Source organism: Pan troglodytes, chromosome 1 (genome assembly GCF_028858775.2).
Source record: "Pan troglodytes isolate AG18354 chromosome 1, NHGRI_mPanTro3-v2.0_pri, whole genome shotgun sequence".
NCBI classification, from domain to species: Eukaryota; Metazoa; Chordata; class Mammalia; order Primates; family Hominidae; genus Pan; species Pan troglodytes.
In genome coordinates this window covers 3,921,060-3,946,012 of record NC_072398.2, presented here as the reverse complement: position 1 = coordinate 3,946,012, position 24,953 = coordinate 3,921,060, and the positions used below count along the sequence as shown (strand labels likewise).

The 24,953-nt window shown below is 47.3% G+C and overlaps 2 protein-coding genes across 2 annotated transcripts in view; one reads left to right on the top strand and one right to left on the bottom strand.

The window, feature by feature from the left end:
* KIF26B (kinesin family member 26B) overlaps positions 1–24,953 on the top strand; it is a 565,489-nt gene that overhangs the window by 50,742 nt on the left and 489,794 nt on the right. The window lies entirely within an intron of this gene.
* Positions 18,224–19,729, bottom strand: LOC104004819 (Y-box-binding protein 1-like). The gene has a single exon (XM_054661010.1). It carries the CDS (start codon positions 19,593–19,595, stop codon positions 18,621–18,623), a length of 975 nt encoding a protein of 324 aa, XP_054516985.1. The 5' UTR covers positions 19,596–19,729; the 3' UTR covers positions 18,224–18,620.

Here is a 24,953-nt window from a genome sequence, read left to right as displayed (position 1 = left end):
TCTTGAACTCCCGCCTTTGAGTGATCTTGCTGCCTTGGACTCCCAAAGTGTTGGGATGACTGGAGAGAGCCACCGTGCTGGGCCTTGTTTCTTAATTGTTCATTTAACAGGCCTGGTTGGGGTGTGAAATGGAGTCCATGTGTGTATTTTGCATCCCCTGTAAATATGGCCGTAGAGTACATTCTAAACACAGCCTTTCTGATCCACTGGCTTTTGTGCATACCAGGGTATGACACTGTGTTAAAAAGACCGTTAGTGTAGTGTATTGTTTTTGTAAATGCAGTTTATTCTAAGCACACTATATGCCGGAATTATTTCTAGAGTTCATAGTGGTATTATCATTAAGGTGTATGGAAAGTATACTAATTCCTATTCTATAGGCAAAAACAACTGGAGCACAGCAATACTACTGCCTTATTGAATCTTATAAGAATATAGGGGGAATAATACTTGAAGTGTACAATAATAATAATAATAATATGCTCAACCAGCAACACTAATTACCATAAGAAAGATGTGGTTGAGAACTACATTTCCACAATAATTACACAATTGCTACACTCACTTGGCAACCTTATGATATGGCTGGTATGCTAGCAACCAAATCTTCCTGTGTAAAACTACTTCCATGATGTTCCTGCCACAGGATTTCGTGCTGGACTGACAGAACAGAACAGTTTCCTGAGGAACGTTTTCTTTTTCTTTCTATCTTTTCTTTTCTTTTCTTTTTTTTTTTTTTAGACATAGAGTCTCGTTCTGTTGCCTAGGCTGGAGTGCAGTGGCAGGATTATGGCTCACTGAACACCTTCTGGGCTCAAGTGACCCTCCTGACTCAGCACTCTCCCCCACCCCCACCCACACCCCCACCAAGTAGCTGGGACTACAGGTGACCACATCTGGCTAATTTAAAAAACTTTTTTTAAAAAGAGATGGGGTCTTGTTATGTTGCCCAGGGTGGTCTGGAACTCCTGGCCTCAAGCAATCCTCCCACCTCACCCTCCCAAAGTGCAGGAATTATAGGAGTGAGTCACTGAGCCCAGCCCCCAAGGAGACTTTTCTGATTGCTGGTCTTTGCCATCCTCAGAGAACCAGGCGGGGCACCCAGGGTCCCTCTTTGTTGGCTCATACCTTGGGTTCTCTTATATTTACTCAAACATAATGTCCTGAAGTTATCAGTAGTCCCTTCTTATTCTCCAGCTCCCTGTAAAGGCTTAAAGCATAACTCTGGGAAAGTGTTTTGCTTGGGTGGGCAGAAATGGTATATTTGGGTACAGATGTGGGATGTGAAGCCTCAGCTGTCACTGCACCTGCACCCAGAGTGGTCCCCACTTCTTCCACTCTTTGCATCTGTCCTGGGCACCCTCCTTTATCTTTGCACAAAGGATTATGCATTTCATGTGATATGCCTTAAATTGATTTTCCTTATGAGTAGGGAAAGGGAGTGGGGATAGAAGACAATTGTTTAATCCAATAATCATGCAAGAATGTGTTCTTGACATTAAGAGAACAACTGTAGGCTGTGGAGTAGCCTAAGACACAGTTGCACATAGCTATGCAGGCAGTTATTGATCTGAAGAATGAACCGTCATGGCTGCTTTGAGGAATAAGATGCATCACTATTGAAGGAGGCCGGGAGAATACTGGAGAGTGGTCTCCAACCCTGGATCTGGATGCTGCTGTTTACTGCAGCCATGCAAAGGAATGTGTGCTTCAGGTCTGAGTGTTCAAGGCAGGACCAGCAAATTTCCATGAACTCTCTGACTGTAGGCCACTTCTGTTCCATTTTGCTTCTTTGCTCCTAAAAGAATTAAATATCTTAAGTTAGTTTATAAAACATTATACTTTAAACAGGAAGTGAAAATGTTTTTCTGTTTTTAAAAGTAATATATGCCATTGTAGAGAATGTGGAAAATACAGAAAGATTCAGAGATCACAGAATTAAGAATCCAAATGATTTTGACCAGCTAGAATTATCAAGTCTGAATTAGCATGATGATATTTAAATGGGATGTGTTTTGCTTTGACGATTTCGGCTTAGGGTCCTCAGAGAGAGAAGCCTGTGTCCCTTAAGCCTAGCAAGGTACTTGGCAGAGAAGGGCAGAGTGGGGCATTCCTGAATGAACAAATGGATGAATAAATAGAATAGGATGCATGGAATTAAGGCAGGACTCCCTGTGTTGGAAGCAAAGCTAGGAGTCACAAGGAAAACGAGCACTCAAAAAAGAGATTTCTCAGCAAGGCAAATTTACTTCTGCAGAAGGGTGCTTCTCACAGGACTGGTTGCCACGAGAGCACACCGAACACAGGAGGGAAAGGGTTTTTTTCATTCCTAACGCAGCTTGTCCTTACTGCTGTGTCCTGCCTCCATTGGCTGGAGTTGGACCGCACAATCTAAACTGAACCCGATTGGCTAACTTGAAAGACAGCTTTGGCGGGAAGAGCTGCCACAGCAGGAGGGGTAAATTACAGAGTGAGTAGCAGACGTGGGCTCTGTAGATAAGGACTTACAAGGGACTTACAGTCCGGTGAAGAACTAAACAGCAATGGCATCTGATAAATACCCAAGGATGAGCAGTTGGTTTCATCTTCGTACTCCCTAAGGACCGGTGGGAGAGTTGTTTACTGGACCTGGAAGAAACATGATAGAATTTCTGGGGCATTCACTTTGGAGGAAACCATGGGATGGTCTACATTGAAGGCCTGAGGAGCTTTTCCCTCCTCCGTGCTAGGTTGGTAGTTTCCACTTTCTACCGCCCACTTCCCACAGCTCCCCCCAAACACACGTACACATCGTTTTTCACACCATCATCTTTTTGGTAAAGAGATGTGTCCATTTCTGTCCTGCATTAGTGAGTTCCTTACCAGGTGCAAACACTGTTAGATCTCCTGAAAAATGTATCTCATAAAAGAGCTGTAGCAGGAGGGAGTATCAGAGAAGAGAGTAGCCTTCCTTTTGCTGTCTGGCTGCAAAACCATCTGGAAGCCCCTGCGGAGGTGGGCTGTGTGCCCGAGCCCTACCTTGGAGAGACACTTGGTTCCCTTTTCCAGCAGATTTCTTTTCCTGACAGATAATTCTCTGTTAATCGAGGGCTCCTCAAATCCGAATCTGAGCTCCCTCTTCTATTCTCACCTCTGTGCCAGGGAAATTTTCTTGGCAATTGAAACCAAAGCAGTAGGCTGGCAGTGGGACTCTACTTGGCTGGGGGTAAAATAAGCAATGATTGCACATAATTGCAGAAAACAATTTTGAATTTTATTAATGAGGTGCTCCAAACAACATCTTTTAGCCCATTGTCCCACTTAACAGCCAATTCACCGGAGTTCATTGTGCTGTAATTTACATCTATCTTCCCCCATTGATAACACCAGGCCCTTGTGTTCTGTAATTGACACAAGTTGGTCATTTTCAGGGGTGTTTCTCTCTCTAAGGACATAAAATAAACAGGCTTGCTGGCGAGTGGGATTGATTTAGCCTCATCCACAGAGCCAATTGGCTGCTGCTGCTTGACGCTCATTTTCCTTCCTCAGGAGAGGTGGCACAGCCGTGGGTACATGCACAGAAAGTCCTCAGGTTAAAGATGTTGAGGTGGAGGCCTGGGGAGGCAAGCGGATGTCGATAGTGAGAAAACGAGACTTCTTTCCCTTTCCTTTGCTTCTTGCCACCCAGGACCCAACATCTCCAGGTGGAGCTGATTTTTAGTGTGCGCAGCCAGGCTTTGGGGGCAGTAGAGGTAAGATTCAGGGGAGGGTTTCCAGGAGGGGATATAGGCCACCACCTCCTTCAGCATCTCATCTCAAAATGTAGCATGTGTGAGTCGCCACTATAGGTCCCAGTGAGCTCAGCTAGCCCAGCTCCTACCTTCTTTGTGTGTTTACAGCAAAAACGCTGTCACTGCTTTCATGTGTGGCCATCGGCTCTGTGTTGGGCACTTAGGGAGTATGAAGATGAAACCAACTGCTCATCCTTGGGTATTTATTAGATGCCATTGCTATTTAGTTCTTCACCGGACTGTAAGTCCCTTGAGGTCAAGGATCTTGTCTCCTCTGTTCTTAGTATCCTCTATAGAACCGAGAACAGAGTGGACACTTAGAAAAACATTAACAGGCCAGGCGCAGTGGCTCACGCTTGTAATCCCAGCACTTTTGGAGGCTGAGACGGGTGGATCATCTGAGGTCAGGAGTCTGAGACCAGCCTGGCTAACATGGTGAAACCCAATTTCTACTAAAAATACAAAAAATTAGTTGGGCATGGTGGTGCACACCTATAATCCCAGCTACTCAGGAGGCTGAGGCAGGAGAATCGCTTGAACCCGGGAGGCGGAGGTTGCAGTGAGCTGAGATCATGCCACTGCCCTCCAGCCTGGCTGACAGAGCGAGACTACATCTAAAAAAAATAAAAAAAGAAAAAAAATAAAAAGAGAAAACATTAACAAATGGATGAATCAAATGGAGAAGAAGAGACAAATACAGAAACACGTGTAGAAGTGGAAAAGAAAAAACAAAAACATAAAGGGAGCTCTAAAAGCTTACAGAAAGAGCTGTGGGACATAGAGAGAGGTGTTTCTTTTGCCTGGGGTGAGCCGGGAAGCCTTCATGGAAAGGCTGGCCTGGAGCATGAGAGATTCTCATCGGTGGACGGTGGAGGTTGAGCATTTCAGGGGTAAATTCCGAGAACATTGTACACACATAAGAAATAATGCAAGGTGCCTATGGCTTTGACTTGAGCATTTGGTAAGTGCAAGGACGTGACTGGAGATCAAAGGGGAAATGCAGATTGGAAACAGGGCCTGGGGGTCTTGTGGCAGCTTGTGGGTGGCCATGCTTTCCCTGGGCACTGCCCGACCCAGGGGACTCAGCTGCGGGTGGCGTTTGCTTACTGGAAACTACAGCCGTAAGCAGATACTGGGGTCTTGGGAAGGAAGGTGACTGTTAACCTGTGGGGGTCAGCTTACAGTGTGAGTGTTGGCCAGAATGATCAAGCTCTCCAGCCTTAGCCCAGATCAAAATCCAGAGGCCAGGAAGGATGTAAGCCTAGCTCTGTGCCATGCAGCTGGTTGGAACAGAGGTGCAGATACAGGCTCCACCCCTCTGGGACCATCAGCTCCCAGGGTGTTTGCAGCCTCACAGCCTGACTCTCTACCAGTCAGCCCACCCCCAAGGCCCCGCAGCTGCAGCTTCTGCTGTGCTTTCATTCCAGGGATGGGCAGGGTGACATCAGGCCACCCGCAGCCTCTGGCCTCAGCCTCTCTGCCTAGGTGGCACCATGGGCTCCAACCAGCCAGGGCAGCTGCTGGGACCACCCCGCACAGGCCCACTCTGCAGTGAGGGAAGGACCGACAGGCTTGCGGCTGCTGGATTACTCAGTATTTTTCACTTTAATATCCTAATCCTGAAGTTGTTCTGCCATGTGGTATTCTGGTGGTAAATATAATCTTTTGGCAGAGTTTTTGAACTGTCTGGAACCCAATATCCTAAACTTTTTTTTTTTTTTTTTACTGTATTTGGATTATATTGTTGGATTTTTTTCCCCAAGGAGGAAAAAATGTATTTTAAAATACAACATGAAGTGAGTGAAAAAATTTGCTTAATGCAAATAAAAGAATTGAAGCTGGAGGGTGAGTGTTTCCAGAGGAGGCCATCACCACAGGAGGAGAAGCTGGACTCAGAGCCAGGGAGTCCCAGAGCCTGTGGCAGGCCCTGTCCTTGCGTGGGGAGATCAGCCAGTTCCAAGTGCAGGGACCAAGGACATTCCCAAGCCCGTCCTCAGCCAGCTAGTCCTGCAGGGCTGTTCGGAGCATTCAGGTCTTCTGTCATTTTTTCTTCCCCAGACAAACCTCCTAGACATAGGAAGCCCTTTCAGAAGACACATTTGCCTCTCCACAGCTCCACCCATTATCCTTTACCACTGGCGATGTTCTGTTCTTCTTGGGACACCACAGCGTTATTTGTCTTTCCAGACCAAAAATATATCCCTCAGGAGTATGGCGGTTTTTAAGCTCACACCAAGGGAATGCTTGTATAGGCCTTGTGTCTTCTTGTGATGTTTCCCAGCAATGGGCCTGAACGGGAGAGGCTAGCCAACTGTTGCTGAACGCAATATTCTTTTGTGAATAAAAAGGCCCTGATTCCAGCCAAACCGGGATCTGGCTTGGCTGGGTGTGGGACGGGAGCAGTCACCGCAAGATCCCCAGACATGTGTCTGAGCCCCTGTGTGGCCTGAGGCTCTCCCAGTTAGTCATGGCAGTAGAAAGTCTCTCCCTGCTCGAGATGCAAAAGACTCACCATCCAAAGAGTTGGGCCATCCCCTGCCCACTGTGACTGTCTAGCTGTCTGCCCCTTGACAGGGCCCAAAATGATCCAGCGTTGGAGGCCAGCTTTGCAAACCCAAGGCAGGGTCTCACTGTGTTGCCCAGGCTGGAGTGCAGTGGCCCAATCAGCTCACTGTAACCTTGAACTCCTAGACTCAAGCAATCCTCCTGCCTCAACCTCTCAAGGAGCTGGGATTACAGGCATGCACCACTAAGCCTGACTCATTTCTTTACTTTTTGTAGAGATGGGGTCTTGCTGTGTTGCCCAGGCTGGTCCTCAATTCCTGGCCTCAAGTGATCCTCCTGCCTCAGCCTCTAAGAGCTCTGGGATTAGAGATGTGAGCCACTGTGCCTGGCCTCATGATAACTTTTTATAAAGAAAAAAATTTAAATCCTCTGTTTCTTCTCTTCCTCATCTTCCCTTACTTTACCCACAAACAGGGGAAGAACTTTCTAGTAGGAACCATTTAGTTCTGTCTTGGGAGCACTTGTTTCCTTCTCAGTTTCTTAGAAAGTGCAGAGTCTGCTTGCTGGCACCGCACCGTATCAAATGCTTGTGATTTCCATTCGGCCTGCACCCACGGCAGTGGGCTCTGCCCGACTGCTCCTCATGGGGGGGCCTGGGAGGGGGCTGAAAAGCCTGGGGCTGGTGGGAAGTGGTACTCCCTCCAGCATGGCGGTTTGGAGTCTTGAGGAAGGGTCCCCCCTTAGCCGTGGCCCAGGGACACTGCCCCTCCTCACCCCCAGACCCTTCCCGACAACACTGCCTGCTTGGGATGCTCTAGGCAGAAGTGGGCGTTGGGGCTGGCCTCCATTTCAGTGCTTGGTAATTTTACGGTTGGGGTCTCCGTCTTAGAAGCAATTTCCCATAATTCCACTTGGGAGAGAAGTGTCTTTATTGCTCATCCCCATTTTAAAGGTGGGTAATTGGGGGCCTCAAGAGATTAGGAGTCTTGCTCATGATAAAACAGGAAGCGGTGGGACTGCGATTTGGAATTCTGCGTTCCTGCAGGACACCCTGCCGCCCGTGCCACCTGTTCTCTCCCATGTGACGGGCGCAAACCCCTGAGAGGTCCCTTTTCAGCTCTTGCTCCATTCTCAGCTGTTGTGTTTCCCTCTCCAGATCCCCCACATTGACACAAGGGATGTGATGCCTCCGGGCAGTTAGGGGTGAAAAGCGAATGCAGGTTTTCTCTCTCCTCTTTGCCCCCAATCCTACGGGTGAATGAGGCTTGCATCTCTCTTTTGCTACCATCGAGAGCAGCAGCCCAGTCAGCTAACTTCCGTTTTCCTGCCGGCATGAGTTCAGCGAGTTTCCCCTTGGTTTTAGAGCCAAAGCCTGCGCACTTGGTGTAACTTTGCGTGCTGTCGCCCTGAGAGGCGGCACCGTCGGGCCCCGAGTCAGCCGTGTGCTCGAACCGCCCCACTTGACCATTCCCGTTCATCACCGGTCACTCTAGTAGAGTCCCGTCCACTTAAGGAGCACTTCATACCCATGAATTGAGTAAAATTATTTTACAGCATATGGCATTTTTCGTGACTGTAATTACAAAGGATTCTAGACGTCATTGATGGGGGTTCTCCCTGGCGCTAACACTGAGTGAGAAGTTGACCCAGTTAGATTAAAGCTCAAGTTAATAAACAGCATTCACACATTTCTAGGCCTGTTGACCAATATCCTTTAAATCAGTGTGGCTTTCCAAGGGGGGAGCAAATAAAACCCCAAGGTAGCCAGAGCGCTGCTTTTTCCAATTAACCTTGTTCGTTTTGATTTCCTTTCGGTTCAGAACAATTTAGGTCAATCTTAGATTTTTAAGAATGAACCTCTGGAGGGAAAGGAAATTAACTAGGCCCTAAGGGGGCTTGGTTACCACAATTAACCCCAAAAGACAGACTCTCAGGCTGGTGGGGGGCCTGGAGAGGGGCCACATGACCACTTCAGGCCATCTGCTCACATGGAGACCCTGGTGGGAGTGTCCTCTCTTCTTTCCTGCTGGCTGGTTAAATCAACTCTGCAGGCTACCACGCTGACGAAGGGTCTGCCCATTTCTCTTGCTCTTTCCGTCTTTTAGCCAAAGCTGTGTTCCCTCTCTTTCTGAGAAGAGGGATCAGCAAACCCTTAACTCCCAGAGATCGCTGGTGGAGTTCAGGGATGGAAGTGCCTGATCCAGGCAGACCTAAAGCAGAGGTAATGGAAGAGAGATGGGCGGACAGAGAAGAAAAGAAGGGCGTGGGGCAGGAAGGCAGGGCCAGACTCCCTTCTGTGTTAGGAGCAGAGCCTTCCTTCACCGGAGCCTGGGCAGTCAGTCACCCTGAGAGCGCTGGGAGCCTTTCATCATCATCAGAAGGCGTTGTGCGTGGTGTGGATGCACACGTGACCGTGTGCCGCACCTTTGTTCTGCCCGTTCCTTACTCCTTATTTAGGTGATGAAAGATGTGGTGCCCCAACTTTAAGTTCCACTTGACGCAGAATTTCCTGATTGAGGATGGAGCCTGGGGCTACCTTGAGGTAATTACGGGATAGTCGTTGTACCTGGAACGTACATTTTTCTAAAGTTGCCACACAGTAAGACTCCCACAGTTCTGTCCACACCCCTTCCCATGACATTATTGTTTCTTCAAAAGGGACCAGCCGCTGAGATTTTGTGAGCAGGGAAATCTGTTTCACAGGAAGGAGGGATGTGTAGATGGGACCTAAACATCGAAGTTTATAATTTGGTGAAAACCTGATAAATGGGAAGACCATTTGAAACAGATGTTTCAGTGGCTGGGAGTCCCAGATACCCTTGAATTTAACGCTGCTCATGACATACCTCAGTGACCAGAAATTGGAGACCAGCCTGGGCAACATCGCAAGACCCCATCTCTACAAAAAGTAAAAAAAAAAGAGTCAGGCTTAGTGGTGTGTGCCTGTAATCCCAGCTCCTTGGGAGGTTGAGGTGGAAGGATTGCTTGAGCCCAGGAGTTCAAGGTGACAGTAAGCTGATTGGGCCACTGCACTCCAGCCTGGGCAACACTGTGAGATCCTGCCTCTAAAAACATTTTTTTAATATCATCATAAACTCTGTCAGAAATACAAAGGAGCATAAAGAATGTAACAAACAATCTGTATCCACAATCTGGCCTAACAAATAACACATTACCATCCCATTTGAAGGCTTTTTGCCAGACAGAGGGCAAGTCCTTGAGCGGGCGTCCAGTGCAGGTGTGCTGAAGAGCCCAGCCTCAAGCCTAAAATGGGATAGTATAGGACATGAACATGTGAGGCAAGTGGATCACCTGAGGTCAGGAGTTTGAGACCAGCCTGGGCAACATGGTGAAACCCCGTCTCTACTAAAAATACAAAAAATTAGCTGGGCTTGGTGGTGCACACCTGTAATCCCAACTAGTTGGGAGGCTGAGGCAGGAGAATCGCTTGAACCCAGGAGGTGGAGGTTGCAGTGAGCCGAGATTGTGCTGTTGCACTCCAGCCTGGGTTACAAGAGCAAAACTCCGTCTGAAAAATAAATAAGTAAATAAATAACGAAATAGAAGACAGAATATGGTAGGCGGTAAAAGGGAAATGCTGAGCAGCAGAATGAGAGTAGTCAGAGTTAAGAAGAAGGAGGCATCTTGGGAGATCGGCTGAATGAGGGCAAACTTGATGAAGGAGGTGGCATGTCAGTTGGGCCACAGAGAACGGGTAGGATTATCTACTTGTTCTGCATACATCTCCCTAACCCTTCCCTTAAGCTTCTCTTCCAAAGTTTCTCTGGGAAGTTTCTCTTTCCCTTCCCAGACGAAAGCTCTTTCCCTGCTGTTTGTCCTCTCTTGCTTGGCTCAGGCTATGATGGAAAACGTCCTCAGGCTGGGTTTCTGGGTGCCAGATGGCAGCCACCATGGGAGGAAGGGTGGCCAAGTACTCTAAGGGCCCGGCTCCTTGGTGACCAGCCAGGTGCCCTCCAGCCAGCGGCCCCAGCATGACACGGTCCAGGTAACCTCCCTTCACCGTGCTATTGGGAGGGTGTTTTCCAGGACTGGTGTGAAGTAGATTCAGTTCCCGAGAAGGACAGAGCTGCCTGATGCGTGAACAGGCCTCTCTGAGACCAGGGAGGCCACAGCTCTGAGACATGAAGCAGATGCTGCTCCTCAGGGCCTGTGGAGAGAGAACTCTACCCTCTTCCATTTCTGAAAGCCAGTGGAGGCTTCTCCTCCTCTGGAGGATTCATTTCATTTGTTAGTTAACGCATCCATTCCTTCAACATAGATTCATTCCATGTCAGCTCTGCCCCAGGCCTTATGCTGGGCTCGGGGCGTGGAAAATGGAATCGAAGCTGGTCTCTGCTCCTGAGAGGCTTACAGCCCCTTTTAGGGTGTGTGCTGGATCTGGAAAGCTGGGATAGAAGAAATTGGGTGACTGTGTATTGTCTCTGTGCTTTTGTGTTTTTTTAGAGGCTTCTATGATCAGAATATTTTTGGACTAATGGTGTGAGTTCCTTAGATAATTTGAAAATGTGCCCCTATATTCTCTACTGTTTAGAGTGGTATAATGTTGGCATGACCTCATCTTCCTCTCAAGATTACATATTAAAAGAAAATTTGACTTTATATTAAACGAAGTCAAAGCTGGGTTCAGTGGTGAGCACCTGTTGTCCCAGCTGCTAGGGAGGCTCAGGCAGAAGGATCACTTGAGCCCAGGAGTTCGAGTCCAGCCTGGGCAACATAATGAGACCTTGTCTCTAAAAAAAAAATTAATTAATTAAAAAATAAATAAGTAATAGGAATCAGACCCCAGCATCATAGTTGTGCATATTACCTGTTATTTCTTTAAGAGATATCCCTTCTCCTTGAGTTCCATTTTTATGGGAATTACTTGCTTTAAAAAAAAAAAAACACGCACAAAAACTTCAAAGATACAGCATTGACATGACGATAAACTTCCATTTCTTTAAATAAGCTCCTTGCAACATCTGATGTATCTGTAAGAAAAAGAAGGGCAGGAGAAGGAGCTTGCATTTATGTTTATGAACAGGGTAAACTCAGAGACTGGCAACCTTTACCCCGCCCTCCCCCACCCCACCCTCAAGAAGTCCCGAAGAACAAAAGGCAATTCAGATGGCAGAATATTACTTCTGTTGCTGTAGCACCAAACTATTAAAAATAAAACTGTCCCTCAAGGCAAAACATTTCGTTTATTTTCCTTTGAATGAGTAACTTGTTTATTAAGATGAACTAAGTGGCTAAATCTAGATGGTACGCAGGCAAGAAAAATTGATTTATTGTAGCCTTTCGGAAAGTATGCTTTATGTTTCCTGGAATTATCTCTGGGTTTTAAATGAAGAAGAGCTCGTTTAGTCAGATGGGGAGCTGCTCTCCCTGGAAATAGGCATCACCCGGCTCTGCAACGTGGAATGTCATATTTGACCTTGGTTCTTTCGCAAATTGGTTCTTTCTGGGCTAAATCAGTGTGTTGAAAGAGTTAGCTAGGTTTAGTGATCTTCAGAGGAGGACCACGTTCCCGCCTCGACTGCGTCTGCAGTTTTTTGAAGTGTTTAATATAAAATCGTTTCACTTTTGCCTTATTTCATATTTGAGATCACTGTGCTACTGCATCTGTTAGAGAGGCAACACAGAGCACAGGGAGCCAACTGCAGTCCCTGGAGCTTCTGAGAGAGCTCCCTTTGTTGCTTCCTGACCCAGCCTCAGAGGCATCCCGCCCACAGGGAAGGATATTTGTCTCAGCAGGGAGGTTCCCCATTACTGTCTGCTCATCTGGGGACACAAATGTGATGTCCAATTCCCCTCTGATTGAGGTCTCATTTGCCCTAAACTAATGCAACTTGAAAGGAGAAAAGAGTGTCAATGGTTAAAACAACAACGGCAAGAACAACAAAAACCTCCACCCAATTTAGCAGTGAAACAGGAAACGCCGTATTGAGGAGAGAAGCTTTTAGTTGGAAAAAAAACTTCTCTTTAGAATTTGGACAACAAATGACTCTTACTCTCTTTTCTGGTGGTGATTGTTTTATTAATTTTTTTTTTTTTTTTTTTTTGAGACGGAGTCTCGCTCTGTTTCCCAGGCTGGAGTGCAATGGCACGATCTCGGCTCGCTGCAACCTCCGCTGCTGGGGTTCAAGCGATTCTCCTGCCTCAGCCTCCCTAGTAGCTGGCATTACAGGTGCCCATCACCACGCCCAGCTATTTTTTTTTGTATTTTTAATAGAGACGGGGATTTTTACCACATTGGCCAGGCTGGTCTCGAACTCCTGACCTCAGGTGATCTGCTCGCCTCAGCCTCCCAAAGTGCTAGGACTATAGGCATGAGCCACCGCGCCCGGTCGATTGTTTTATTTTAATATCACGACACACATATTATTCCTGATTTGTAATCTCACGATACCCGCCTTGCTCGCCAAGAGTCCTGAGTGCTGGCCTGGTAAAGATGATTATCTCCATCTTTCAGACGAGGAAACCAAAGTTCAGAGCACAGGTCCGCAGAACAGTCACAGCTGCCAGCAGTTGCACACCCACATGCGCCATCCCATTTGATCATCACCAACCTGCCCGTTAGGTTTGCCTGTCACCCGAATTTTACAAACGTGGAACAGAAGCACCGAGAGAATAAATGAGCTGCCTGAGATTCATCAACTGCTGGTGGAACTGGGCTTAGTCCTGCATTCTTTCCAAAGCCCCCATGCGGTGACTCAGTATTTGGCCATTTTTCTTTGTCCTTTTTGCCTGGTGACTCTGAAGAGAGCCCACCTACAGTCCAGCATGTCTGGATCCTGTGCAGTGGGCAGAGGCCAGAGGCCATGGTGGGGGCCCCAGAACTCAGGCTGGGAATCCCAGGGGCTACTCCAGCTTTCATGTCACCAGAGCAGTGACATCCGGGCCCTCGGGGGCAGACTGTGCCTGTGGCTTCTCAGTGGGGTGCCTTAGGGTCCCCTCAGCAGATGGATCCCATCTCCTGGTCTGGTTAGCATAAGATAAACAGGGATAGTAGCAGCAGTTGTCACCCTGAGGGAGGGAAGGGGAAGGGAGGGCTCAGGTGAAAAACAGAAGGGAACTCTATGGCTGTCTTTCTTCTCCCTGTTTACCTGTCCACCCATCTGAGAGATAAAAGAAGAGCAGAGGAGGGCGAGTGAGGAAAAAGCAGGAGGGTATTGGGTGTGGGGCGGATGGTTTTCACTCAATCCGCCGGGAGATCTGAATATCAACTCTCTATGGAAGAACAAGAACCAAGGTATCTCTTCTGCCCCATTTCTAGCCCAGGGTGACCCCAGGAGCTCTGCAGTGTGCCGCGTGGAATCGCCTAAGATGGGACTGCCTTGGAACAAACAGTTTCAATGTCTATTTCACATGTGCGCTGTAGCTCAGAATTTTAATAAGCAAATATACATGGTACCTTGCCGTAGGGGGGCTTTATGTTTCTAAATCTATGAATTAATAAACAGGATGAGCCTTTTTAAAAAAGGGAGCTTGGGGCAGAATGAACCACTAAAAAGTTATTGGCTCTTAACTCCTGCTTTTTGTAGAAGCTTGACAGGCAGCTGACTCAGCCAGACCTGAAACCCTTTCCCCGGTTCTTGTTGGCATTTCTGACTTTGCCATTTCAGTTGGCACTGACCCTTCCAAGACTGTGTATGCCAGGAGGGAGCATCTGCCCCCATCTACTCTCTGGAAAGATGTCCTCTCCCAAGAGTCAGGAGTGTCTTGTTCTGACCGTGGGTTACTTCTCTGCGTCTGTCTGAGAGGGGAAAGCATTGTCATCACACAGGAGGTAGCAAATACCTACCTCTTTTGTTTTTTTTTTTTTTTTGAGACAGAGTCTTGCTCTGTTGCCCAGGCTGGAGTGCAGTGGTGCGATCTCAGCTCACTGCAAGCTCTGCCTCCCAGGTTCAAGCAATTCTCTTGCCTCAGCCTCCCAAGTAGCTGGAACTACAGGCGCCTGCCACCACGCATGGCTAATTTTTTAGTTTCACTGTGTTAGCCAGGATGGTCTCCATCTTCTGACCTTGTGATCTGCCTGCTCCGGCCTCCCAAAGTGCTGGGATTATAGGCGCGAGCCACTGTGCCCAGTCTGCTCTGGTTTCTAATAGAAGTAGGTATTTGCAGCCAGGTGCGGTAGCTCATGCCTGTAATCCCAGCACTTTGAGAGGCTGAGGCAGGCAGATCGCTTGAGCCCAGGGGTTTCAGACTAGCCTGGGCAACATGGAGAAACTCCATCTCTACAAAAAATACAAAAAATTAGCCAGGTGTGGTGGCACATGCATGTAGTTCCAGCTACTCAGGAGGCTGAGGCAGGAGGATCACCTGAGCCTAGGAGGTCAAGGCTGCTGTGAGCCGTGATTGTACCGCTGCACTGTAGCCTGGGCAACAGAGTGAGATCCTGTCCCCTCCACCCCCAAAAAAAAAAGAAAACAAAGAAAGAAACCAGAACACCAGGTGTGTCTTCCTGAGTTTTCACCCTGATCACTGCCTCTCCTGCCAGCTCCCCGCTTTCCAGGGAAGAGTTGGCTGCGGCAGGGGACAGAGCACTGACTCCCACCCAGGCCACTGGGACAGCCCTATCTAGGCCTCAAAAGACCATGGGGGTTCCTAGCAAATTCCACCTTATTTGACTTCTCCGAACAGCCCAAACTCTGCTTGGCTCCTTCCCTTGCCTTCGTAGGAGACTTGATGCGGGGGGCAGAGGTGAGAGCCCAGGGGGACAGCTGGCCTTCAGGAGGGGTCCTTGCTGGGTGTTTCCAGGAGAGCTTCGGCTTCTCTCTCCGCACCATGTTCCAGGTGGCGTTGAAGACCAGTGGGTGATTTGGGGGGTGTGGGAACAGAAAATCAGAGGAACAGCTAGTGTTTTCTTCCCTGAGACTTGTTGTTTCCCCTTTGACAGTTTAGATGGATAGTAACAATAATCACCGATAGGAAAGTCATCCTGACTGGGGTCTGAAGCCTTCCGTGGATGTTCCCGTCTAATTCTCACGGTAACCCTGTGGGCTTTTAAGGTAAGAATGATCACTGACTCCACTTTTCACCAGTGTGGGAACTGAGACTTGGAGAGGTTCAGTGACCAGATGATGGAGTCCAGGGTCCAGGGTCCAGGGTCTGGGGTCCAGGGTCTTCACAGCCTGTGCTCCCTCCCCTTCCGTTTCTCCTCTTGCTTTGGGTTTGGGAAGCCTCCGCAGGGTGAGGTGGAGAGTGTGCCTCACTAGTCAGGCACCCCGAAGGAGTAAGGCATGTGACTGTACAATATCCCAATAAAGCATGTGGGTGGTGGGAATGGGTGGGCGAGGTTGAGATCCATTCTTTAAGGCATTAAATACTGTCTCTTTCAAAAGGAGGTTGTGCTGTTTTGCAGCTGGTTTTCTTTAACTACCAGAAACACCAGCATTGTTTCAGAAAGCCACAGAATTTCCAAACACAATGAGAATTCCAAGAGGATGGGGTGTGGGTTTTGGGGGCTGGGGTGGGTATGGACAGGCTTTTGGGGAGGGAAGACCACAGCCTGAGTGGTTTTGTCCCCCACGGGTAATGAATTTCACACGGCTCCACTGTCCTCAGTTTTATCTGCAGGATGCTCAAGTTGAAGCCTGGGAAAGAAGGGGATCGGGAAGGAGCAGGCCCCAGGGATTACAGTGGCCATAAAAACCAAACAATGACCCAGGACAGACCCATTTGGTGTGACCTCTAATGACTGCCTTCCCTCAGCTGGTGTCAGAGGAGGCACATGGTGTCAGTTAAGTTCCAAAGTGACATTTGTATAAATAAGTTTGTTAATGGGAAATGAGTTTTTTTTTTCTCCCTCTCCAATCTTAAGAAAGCGTGTAGCCTATATCCAAATATTTCTGAAAGAGCATCAACAGTAACGGCAAACAGGGGAGCTAATGTCACCAACAAAACTTGTGAGGTCAACCCAAAGAAAGAAGGGAATAAATGAGCAAAACTTTGGAAAGAGTTTCTCACATGCTGAAAACACTCAGCAATATTTCTAACAAGTGTGGTGGCCCTTCAGTCAGAAGTGGCCTTTCTCTGAAGTTTGAAGTAAAAAAAAAAAAAAAAAAATTCTGTTCTTCCTGCTTTTTTTTTTGAGATGGAGTTTCACTGTTCTCACCCAGGCTGGAGTGCAATGGCATGATCTCAGCTCACTGTAACCTTCGCTTCCCCTGTTCAAACCATCTCCTGCCTCAGCCACCCAAATAGCTGGAATTACAGGCCCCTACCACCACGTCCGGCTAATTTTTGTATTTTTAGTGGACATGGTGTTTCACCATGTTGGCCAGGCTGGTCTTGAACTCCTGACCTCAGGTGATCAGCTTGCCTTGGCCTCCCAAAGTGCTGGGATTACAGGTGTGGGCCACCGTGCCTGGCCTATTCTTCCTACTTTTTAAACTTTGTGTTTGCATTCAACTTGACAAACTCAGGCAGCCTTACCAGATAGCTTGGTATTTGTGAGATTCAGTTCTGAGTTTTGAAGTAAAATTTTAAATATGATTGTTTTTATCCTTTAAAGTATAGAGAAGTCAATAGCCTTGGCTTCTAGGTCTGACTGACTGTTCTATGGATAATGGATATGGATAATGTGAATTGGAATTTATATCCGTGGAATCAAACATGTTCAACTGCATGACATGCATGACAGAAAGTGGCACTTGGCAGAGACAGAGAGGGAAACAGTCATTCTCCCGAGCTGTGAAGAGTGCAACCCTAGAGTTCATTCTCAGTTCTTTTTATCTGTGGAGGAAAAGGCACGTTGTCATGGTTAAGAAATATCACATGCCAATTTAGTGACAGGAGAAAGACCCTCTTAACAAATGGTCTGGGCCGGGCCCGGTGGCTCACGCCTGTAATCCAGCACTTTGGGAGGCTGAGGCAGGCGGATCACCTGAGGTCAGGAGTTCGAGACCAGCCTGGCCAACATGGTAAAACCCCGTCTCTACTAAAAATACAAAAATTAGCCAGGTGTGGTGGTGGGTGTCTGTAATCTCAGCTACTTGGGAGGCTGAGGCAGGAGAATCGCTTAAACCTGGGAGGCGGAGGTTGCAGTGTGTCGAGATCGTACCATTGCCCTCCAGCCTGGGTGACTAGAGTGAGACTCCATCTCAAAAACAAACAAACAAACAAACAAAAACACTAACGTATACTCTAGAGGCTTACACAATTAATTGTAGAAAATGAAACTCTGAAAGAACTAGAAGAAAATATAGGTGAATTTTTATCTAATCTCAAAATAGAGCAGCCTTATTAAAATATGACAGAAGGGAAGAAAAATCAATAAATGAGCCTGAGGTTGAATTACAGATTACTTGTACAAGAATATTCATAGCAGCACCACAGCAAAACCTTGAAACAACCCAAATGTTGCATATTGAGAGTGGATAAACAGTAGAGTTTTTCACACAAAATTTTCAAAACTTTTAAAAACAATACCCCCAAATCGACAAACTGTAATGACATATAATCCTATGGCTAAACTTTACAATATAATATTAAGTGCAAAAAACGTTACTTAATACACAATAGCCTTTCTTAACCCAATGTTTTAATATGAAAAATTTCAAACATTCAGTAAAGCAGAAAGAATTTTCTCGTGAGTACCTGTATGCCCATCATCTTGTTTATCCCTTTCACGCTTCGTTATGTTTGCTTTCTCACGTACTCATTCATTATTCCCTCTAATTCAGCGGTCCTCAGCTTGGGGTGATTTTGCCCCCCAGGAATATCTGACAGTGTTTGGAGACAGTTTTAGTTGTTACAGCTGGGATGGGATACTACTGACATCTGGTGTAGGTAGAGGCCAGGGACGCTGGTCACAGCCTGCATTCCACATGGCAAGCCCCCACCACAGAGAATCAGCTAGCCCCAGATTGCAGCAGTGCTGAAGCTGAGAACCCCTGCTGGAATCCATCTTATTTTCTTTTCTTTTCTTTTTTTTTTTTACAATTATTTAAGACCTTTATTAACAGGTGCTTGCAGTTTGTTGACTTTTTTGAAAAAATCAAGTTGTAAACTTTTATTACAAATTAAAAATGAAGTTCTTAAAAATCTCAACTTGACCAGATATGAAACAATTTAAAAACCTTTAAAGGCGTATTGAGAAAAACCAGGCTTTTTAAAAAAACACGTTTGTTATTACCAAAAAGAGACGTCTTTAGGTAAAAATAAAAACCCCATGCTGCATAGATAATGCAGATAGTTCTATTTATCTGGTCAACGGGCAAAAAGCAAGCACTTAAGGTCTTCAGCTCCAATCTTTTGTTCATTTCTTATTGCTGGAATTTCATATTTCTTCTTGTTGGATGACTAAACCGGATGATGGTAGAGATGGTAAGCCGGCATTTACTCAGTCCCGCCCTGCTCAGCCTCGGGAGCGGACGAATTCTCAGCTGGTGGATCGGCTGCTTTTGTCTCTTTGCCATCTTGTGGTTTAGGGTTTTCTGGGCGTCTGCGTCGGTAATTGAAGTTGCGGCGGTACCGACGTTGAGGTGGCTGCTGACCTTGGGTCTCATCTCCTTGATTTTCTTTATCTTCTTCATTGCCGTCCTCTCTAGGCTGTCTTTGGCGAGGAGGGCCCCTGCGGAATCGTGGTCTATATCCCCGATACATATTCTGCCTCACTGGTCTACCTTGTTCTCCTGCACCCTGGTTGTCAGCACCCTCCATCACTTCTCCCTGCACAGGAGGGTTGGAACACTGTGGTCGACGCCCATAGGGTCTCCGCATGTAGTAAGGTGGGAACCTTCGCCTGCGGTAGGGCCGGCGTTGTTGGGCCTGGCCTTCGGGAGCACTCTCCGATCCCTCGTTCTTTTCCCCACTCTCACTGTTCTGGTAATTTTGCTGGTAATTGCGTGGAGGACCCCTACGACGTGGATAGCGTCTATAATGGTTACGGTCTGCTGCATATTTACTGCCTCGAACTGGAACACCACCAGGACCTGTAACATTTGCTGCCTCCGCACCCTTTTCTCCTTCAACAACATCAAACTCCACAGTCTCTCCATCTCCTACACTGCGAAGGTACTTCCTGGGGTTCTTCTTCTTTATGGCAGTCTGGTGTACAAATACATCTTCCTTGGTGTCATTCCTGTTGATGAAACCATATCCGTTCCTTACATTGAACCATTTTACTGTTCCCAAAACCTTCGTTGCGATGACCTTCTTGTCCCCGCCGGCAGGCGCCGCCGATGTGAGGCCGCCCGGGCCACCGCTCCCTGCGCCGCTGCCCGTAGTGCCGGGCTTGGTGTCGGCGGCGCTGAGGGCGGGGGCGGCGGGGGGCGCGGCGGGCGGCTGCTGGGTCTCGGCCTCGCTGCTCATGGTTGCGGTGATGGTGACTGGGGCCGGCTGCGGCAGCTGCGGCTCCTCCCGGGGTGTGATGGTAACTAGGCCGGCGGCGGCGGTGGGGCTGCTCAGGGCTCTCTGGGGTCCGCTCTCCGCTCCCGCTACCGATCGAACTCGGAATCCATCTTATTTTCTGATACATTTCAGAGAAACCTGGATTCACTGGTATACTTCCTCCTACATATTTAAGTATGTATATCATTAACTAGATTTCCATATTTATTTACAGTGTTTTTCTTTCGATGTGAAATGTACATGCAATGAAATGCAGAAGTCTTAAGGGTACATTCACTGAGCTTTGGTCAGGGCATGCACCTGTGTAACCCAGACCCCTGTCAGGACAGAGGACCTTACCATTGGCTTAGAAAATCCCCTTTAACTCGTCTCCAGTCAAGCCTTTCAGCCTCCTTTCCCCAGGAGGCAACGATTATTCTATTTTTTTTCCACCATAGAAAAAAGTTAGAACAGTGGTTCTCATAGTTTTGTGTGTTTTAGAATTGCATATAAATGGAATAACAACAGATGCACGCTTTGTCTGAGACTTCTTTCACTCCATAGCACAGCAGTTCTGCAAGTGTGTTCTGCAGACCTCTTAGGTTCTCCAACACTCCTTCAGGGGGTCCCATATGTCACAGCTATTTTCATTATAATTCTGAGACATTTTTCTCCTCTACACTGTGCTGACATGTACATAGATGGTGCAAAGGTAACGGTGGGTAAATTGAGGCAGTAGCACCAAACTGTACCTTTGTCAGTGTGTTCTTCATCACCACCAACTTACAGAAAAAGGAGTCAGCATCACTTAAAAATGCACTGGGTGAAGCAGAACAGATGTGCATCTTTTTAAATCTCAGCACCTGAATACATGTGCTTTTAATATTCCGTATGATGGCCGGGTGCAGTGGCTCACGCCTGTAATCCCAGCACTTTGGGAGGCTGAGGCGGGTGGATCACCTGAGGTCGGGAGTTCGGGACCAGCCTGACCAATAGGGACAAACCCTGTCTCTACTAAAAATACAAAAATTAGCCTGGTGTGGTGGCGTGTGCCTGTAATCCCAGCTACTGGGGAGGCTGAGGCAGGAGAATCACTTGAACCTGGGAGGCGGAGGTTGCGGTGAGCCAAGATTGCGCCCATTGCACTCCAGCCTGGGCAACAAGAGCAAAACTCCGTCTCAAAAAAAAAAAAAAATTCTGTATGATGTCATGGAAGGTACTCATAAAGCACTTCCACTCCACCGTAGTAGCACGATTGTCTTCAGGAAGGGCGTATACGCAGTTGTTTGAGTTGCCAGCCAAGCTAGCTGCTTTTTTCATGGAACACTGTTTTTACCTGGAAGAGCAACTGACCAACTACAGTTATTCAGGTTTGCGTATGTGGCAGTGAAGCTGTCACTTCAAGGGAAACAGCTGACAGCATTTGTTGCTATTGATACCACTTGAACTTGCAAGGAAGAATTAGAATTTTTGAAAACTTGTATTTGTCACCATGAACTTGAGAGCTTCCCAATAACTAACAATTTTTCTGACAAGATTGGTGGTGATATTGACATATGATTTAAAAACATAATGACATGCGTCAACATTTGCAAGATATGCATAACTCACTGAATAATTATTTTCTAAATGACCTGTGTAGGATATTATACAGTTATACACAGGTAAAAGTTCCATTCCAACTGTGACGTAGACCAGTGGAGTAGAAAAAGTTTACTGATACAGTTTCAGGGTCCACATTGCAACTAACCTTTAAGAAACTACCACTTTTAAAGTTTTGGTTTGTATCAAAGATGAATAGCCATAATTATCTGAAAAGGCTATTAAAATAGTTCTTCATATTCCTGCTTCATTATCTGTGTGAGGCTGAGTTTTCTCTATATACTCCAACCACAAAAACTTCCAGATGAGTTTCCAAGGTAGTTTACACCATTTTACACTTCTACCACAATGTCTGAGACTATAATAGCCTTTTTACAAATTTACAACAGCAAAACACACAATTTCAGAATTCATAGCGATGAGATACTACTGTGTAGAAAGCAAAGCTGGGGACTGATGCCCGCAGGACTTGAGGTGGCAGTAACCTTGGGTGGGAGAGTCCTGCATAGCCAGATGTGTACCTGGTGAAGGGCCAGTTAAAGCGCTGTTGTTTAAACCAAGGAGAAGGGTCCTGGGGGTGCCCTTTGCCATAGGAAACTATTTCCCATAGTATCAGTATCTGTGGCTAACAACATGGCCACCGGCTGTATTTTCCTGTCCAATCTCTGTGTATCTAAGTCTGCTGAGGCTGCAGATTCCTGCAAAGAGCAGTCGATGGCCCTCTGCAGGAGGGCTGATGGAGAAAACATGCGTCGGATGCTTACACCGGCCGTGTCAGAGAAGAGGAATGAGCCTATTGCTCCTGCCGTGTAATGATTCCTGTTGGGAGTCAGTGACTCCTTTTCTGTGGGGCTACCCTCACCCATCCACATTTCTGGCTTTCCTTGCTAGGGGTTCTTCTCCCATCTTCCAAGTCCTGTGCAGGTGGCTGGAGGCCAGAGAGGACTCATTTGGTTATAATCAGAGGCATTCCCCTTTCCTCGGTCCATAGGGATGGAAGGGTTTGAGCCCGAGTTTATTTACCCTTAGCAAAACACAACTAGGTTTTATTATTATTATTATTTTAGGACTTGGGATAAAAAGGCCCATAAAAACAAGAGCATAAAACAGCTTTTACTGATCAAACATCATGCTGATTTATTTGTGAGTGAAATCTGAACCATATGGTCTGGCTTCCCTTAAAATGCACACGGGGTTCAGGATTAAGGGAACAAACTCTTGGCAAATTTGTTTTGCGTTTCACTGAGCACATCGTGTTAGAAACAAAATAGAGCAATTGTTGAGTGCTTACTGTGTGCAGGAAATTGTGTTAGTGATCGATGTCCATGATCTCACTTCATCTTCACAACGATCCATGCAGTCAGCAGCGTTCCCCACAAGGGGCAGCAGCAGTGCTGAGCTCAGGGCCCTCATGACCTGCAGGAAGGTGGGCAAAGTGGGGAAGATCTGGAATCCAGTGGGGAAGAGTCGTCCACCAGTGACAGCACTTCCACCTAAAGTCCCCTGATCGTGAAAGAGATGAAACTGCAAACGAGGACGTGAACTTGGGGCCTGTGGATCAGCTGGCCTTCTCAGGTTGCAGAGAGCCAACTGTGCATTGTCTTGTTCCCTTGTCCCAGCGGAGACTGAATGCTAAGTCTTTCCCACCATCAAGGCATGAGGTTTCTCTCTTTGCCGCATTTGTGTTGGGCATCTCAGCCCTCAGTCTGTATTCTTGTGGAGGGTGCACCTCTTTTTTTTTTTTTGTACACACAGTTTTGCTCTTAGTTGCCCAGGCTAGAGTGCAATGGTGCGATCTTGGCTCCCTGCAACCTCCTCTTCCCAGGTTCTAAGCGATTCTCCTGCCTCAGCCTCCTGAGTAGCTAGGATTACAGGCATGCACCACCATGCCCGGCTAATTTTGTATTTTTAGTAGAGATGGGGTTTCTCCATGTTGGTCAGGCTGGTCTCAAACTCCTGACCTCAGGTGATCCACCCGCCTCGGCCTCCCAAAGTGCTGGGATTATAGGCATAAGCCACCGCACCCGGCCAGGTGCATCTCTTTGAGTTTGGGAATGAAAAGGGTATGATGGCAGAATCATGTGCTGCCAGTCATGATCACAATGATGTTCATTCTGGTTCCTGGGCTTAAGCTTCTAATTTGCTGTAAGAAAGCTCAGTGGGCTTGCCCTTTGCCTAAGTAAAACCAGCTTATTTCCACTTTTCTTCAGGCACCCTCACGGACATCCAGTGCCACGGTCCTGCTTTGTCAGGGAGCATCTTTCAGATTCTTGAAAGACAGGCAGCTTGTTTCGAATGACCCACGGGGAATGGTGCGCCATTCACTCAGTCCACCCCTAGCACGGGCCAGTCCTATGTTGTTTTTTGGCATTTTTGAGGAACAGCTCCCTTTTCAGTACCAGGTGACATTATTACCCAGATCCAGTTGCGGAGAGGCGTGTGTGTCTGTCTGGTTGAGCTGAAACGTGGGCAGATCAGAAAGGAAGGAAAACTGGATTAAGCCAGGATTTGCTTACCTGGAAGGTCCAGAAAGAAATTCCCCTTCCTTCCACAGCCAGAGGATTTCAAGTCTATAATGTTGCTAAAATTAGCAGTGTAACAAAACTTCCCATGTGATGTAGCACAGGTTGATGGGGTAAGCCAGTGTAACATGGAAACCCACTGGCACCTCTGCATCCGGGCCTAAGGCTGCGGCCTCTGTCCTCTTCGCCATCATTGGCCTCTCTTGTTTCTTCCCACCCCTGTCACACAGCCCTTGACCATGGTTGTCTGTCATGTGGATTCCTCACGGGCAGAGATACTACCCTCTGAGCTTGCTCCCTGCTTTGCTCTGGAGTGTGGAATTGAAAACTTGTAATGATAGGAGAAGGGAAGAACACAGTTACAGTATTAGACTCACTGTTTCCTGAGCCACTAAATGTATCAGACTGTTATATTTGGGTTATTTTCCAAAAACCTTTTGGTAGTCATTAAAAAAACACTCTGAGGCTGGGTGCGGTGGCTCACGCCTGTGATTCCAGCACTTTAGGAGGCTGAGGTGGGTGGATTACCTGATGTCAGGAGTTTGAGACCAGCCTGGCCAACATGGTGAAACCCCATCTCTACTAAAAATACAAAAAATTAGCTGGGCATGGTGGCGGGCACCTGTAATCCCAGCTACTTAGGAGGCTGAGGCAGGAGAATTGCTTGAACCCGGGAGGTGGAGGTTGCAGTGAGCTCAGGTTGCGCCTCTGCACTCCAGCCTGGGCAACAAGAGCGAAACTCTGTCTCAAAACAAAACAAACACACTGTGGCTATATTTATTCATGGAAACAATGATATAACATTCTTAGACTTGCCTTCAAAGGCCACCTGTATTAATAGGGTCCCACGCGTGCCACTTATAACATGGATTCTGTAGCACATTGGGACACCGGAAGCCTTCTCCATTCACTCTCCCTTGCTCTCCCTATTGTTCCAGCACCTCCTGAGGGGGCCCTCTTTCAGGAGCTTTGATCATTCCCTGCACTTGTACATTTCCATAACTAGCACCACCTTTGTATCTAGATGTTTGCATGCAAGGGGCATCTCCAGGTATCTTCCCATGTATCCTTAGTTGCCCAGGTGGGCAGATCACCTGAGGTCGGGAGTTTGAGACCAGCCTGACCAACATGGGGAAATCCCACCTCTACTAAAAATACAAAGTTAGCTGGGCCTGGAGGCGCATGCCTGTAATCCCAGCTACTCGGGAGGCTGAGG

What these genes read in the sequence shown, in the direction of transcription:
- LOC104004819 (XM_054661010.1), bottom strand. Translation starts at nt 19,595, where the DNA reads ATGAGCAGCGAGGCCGAGACCCAGCAGCCGCCCGCCGCGCCCCCCGCC.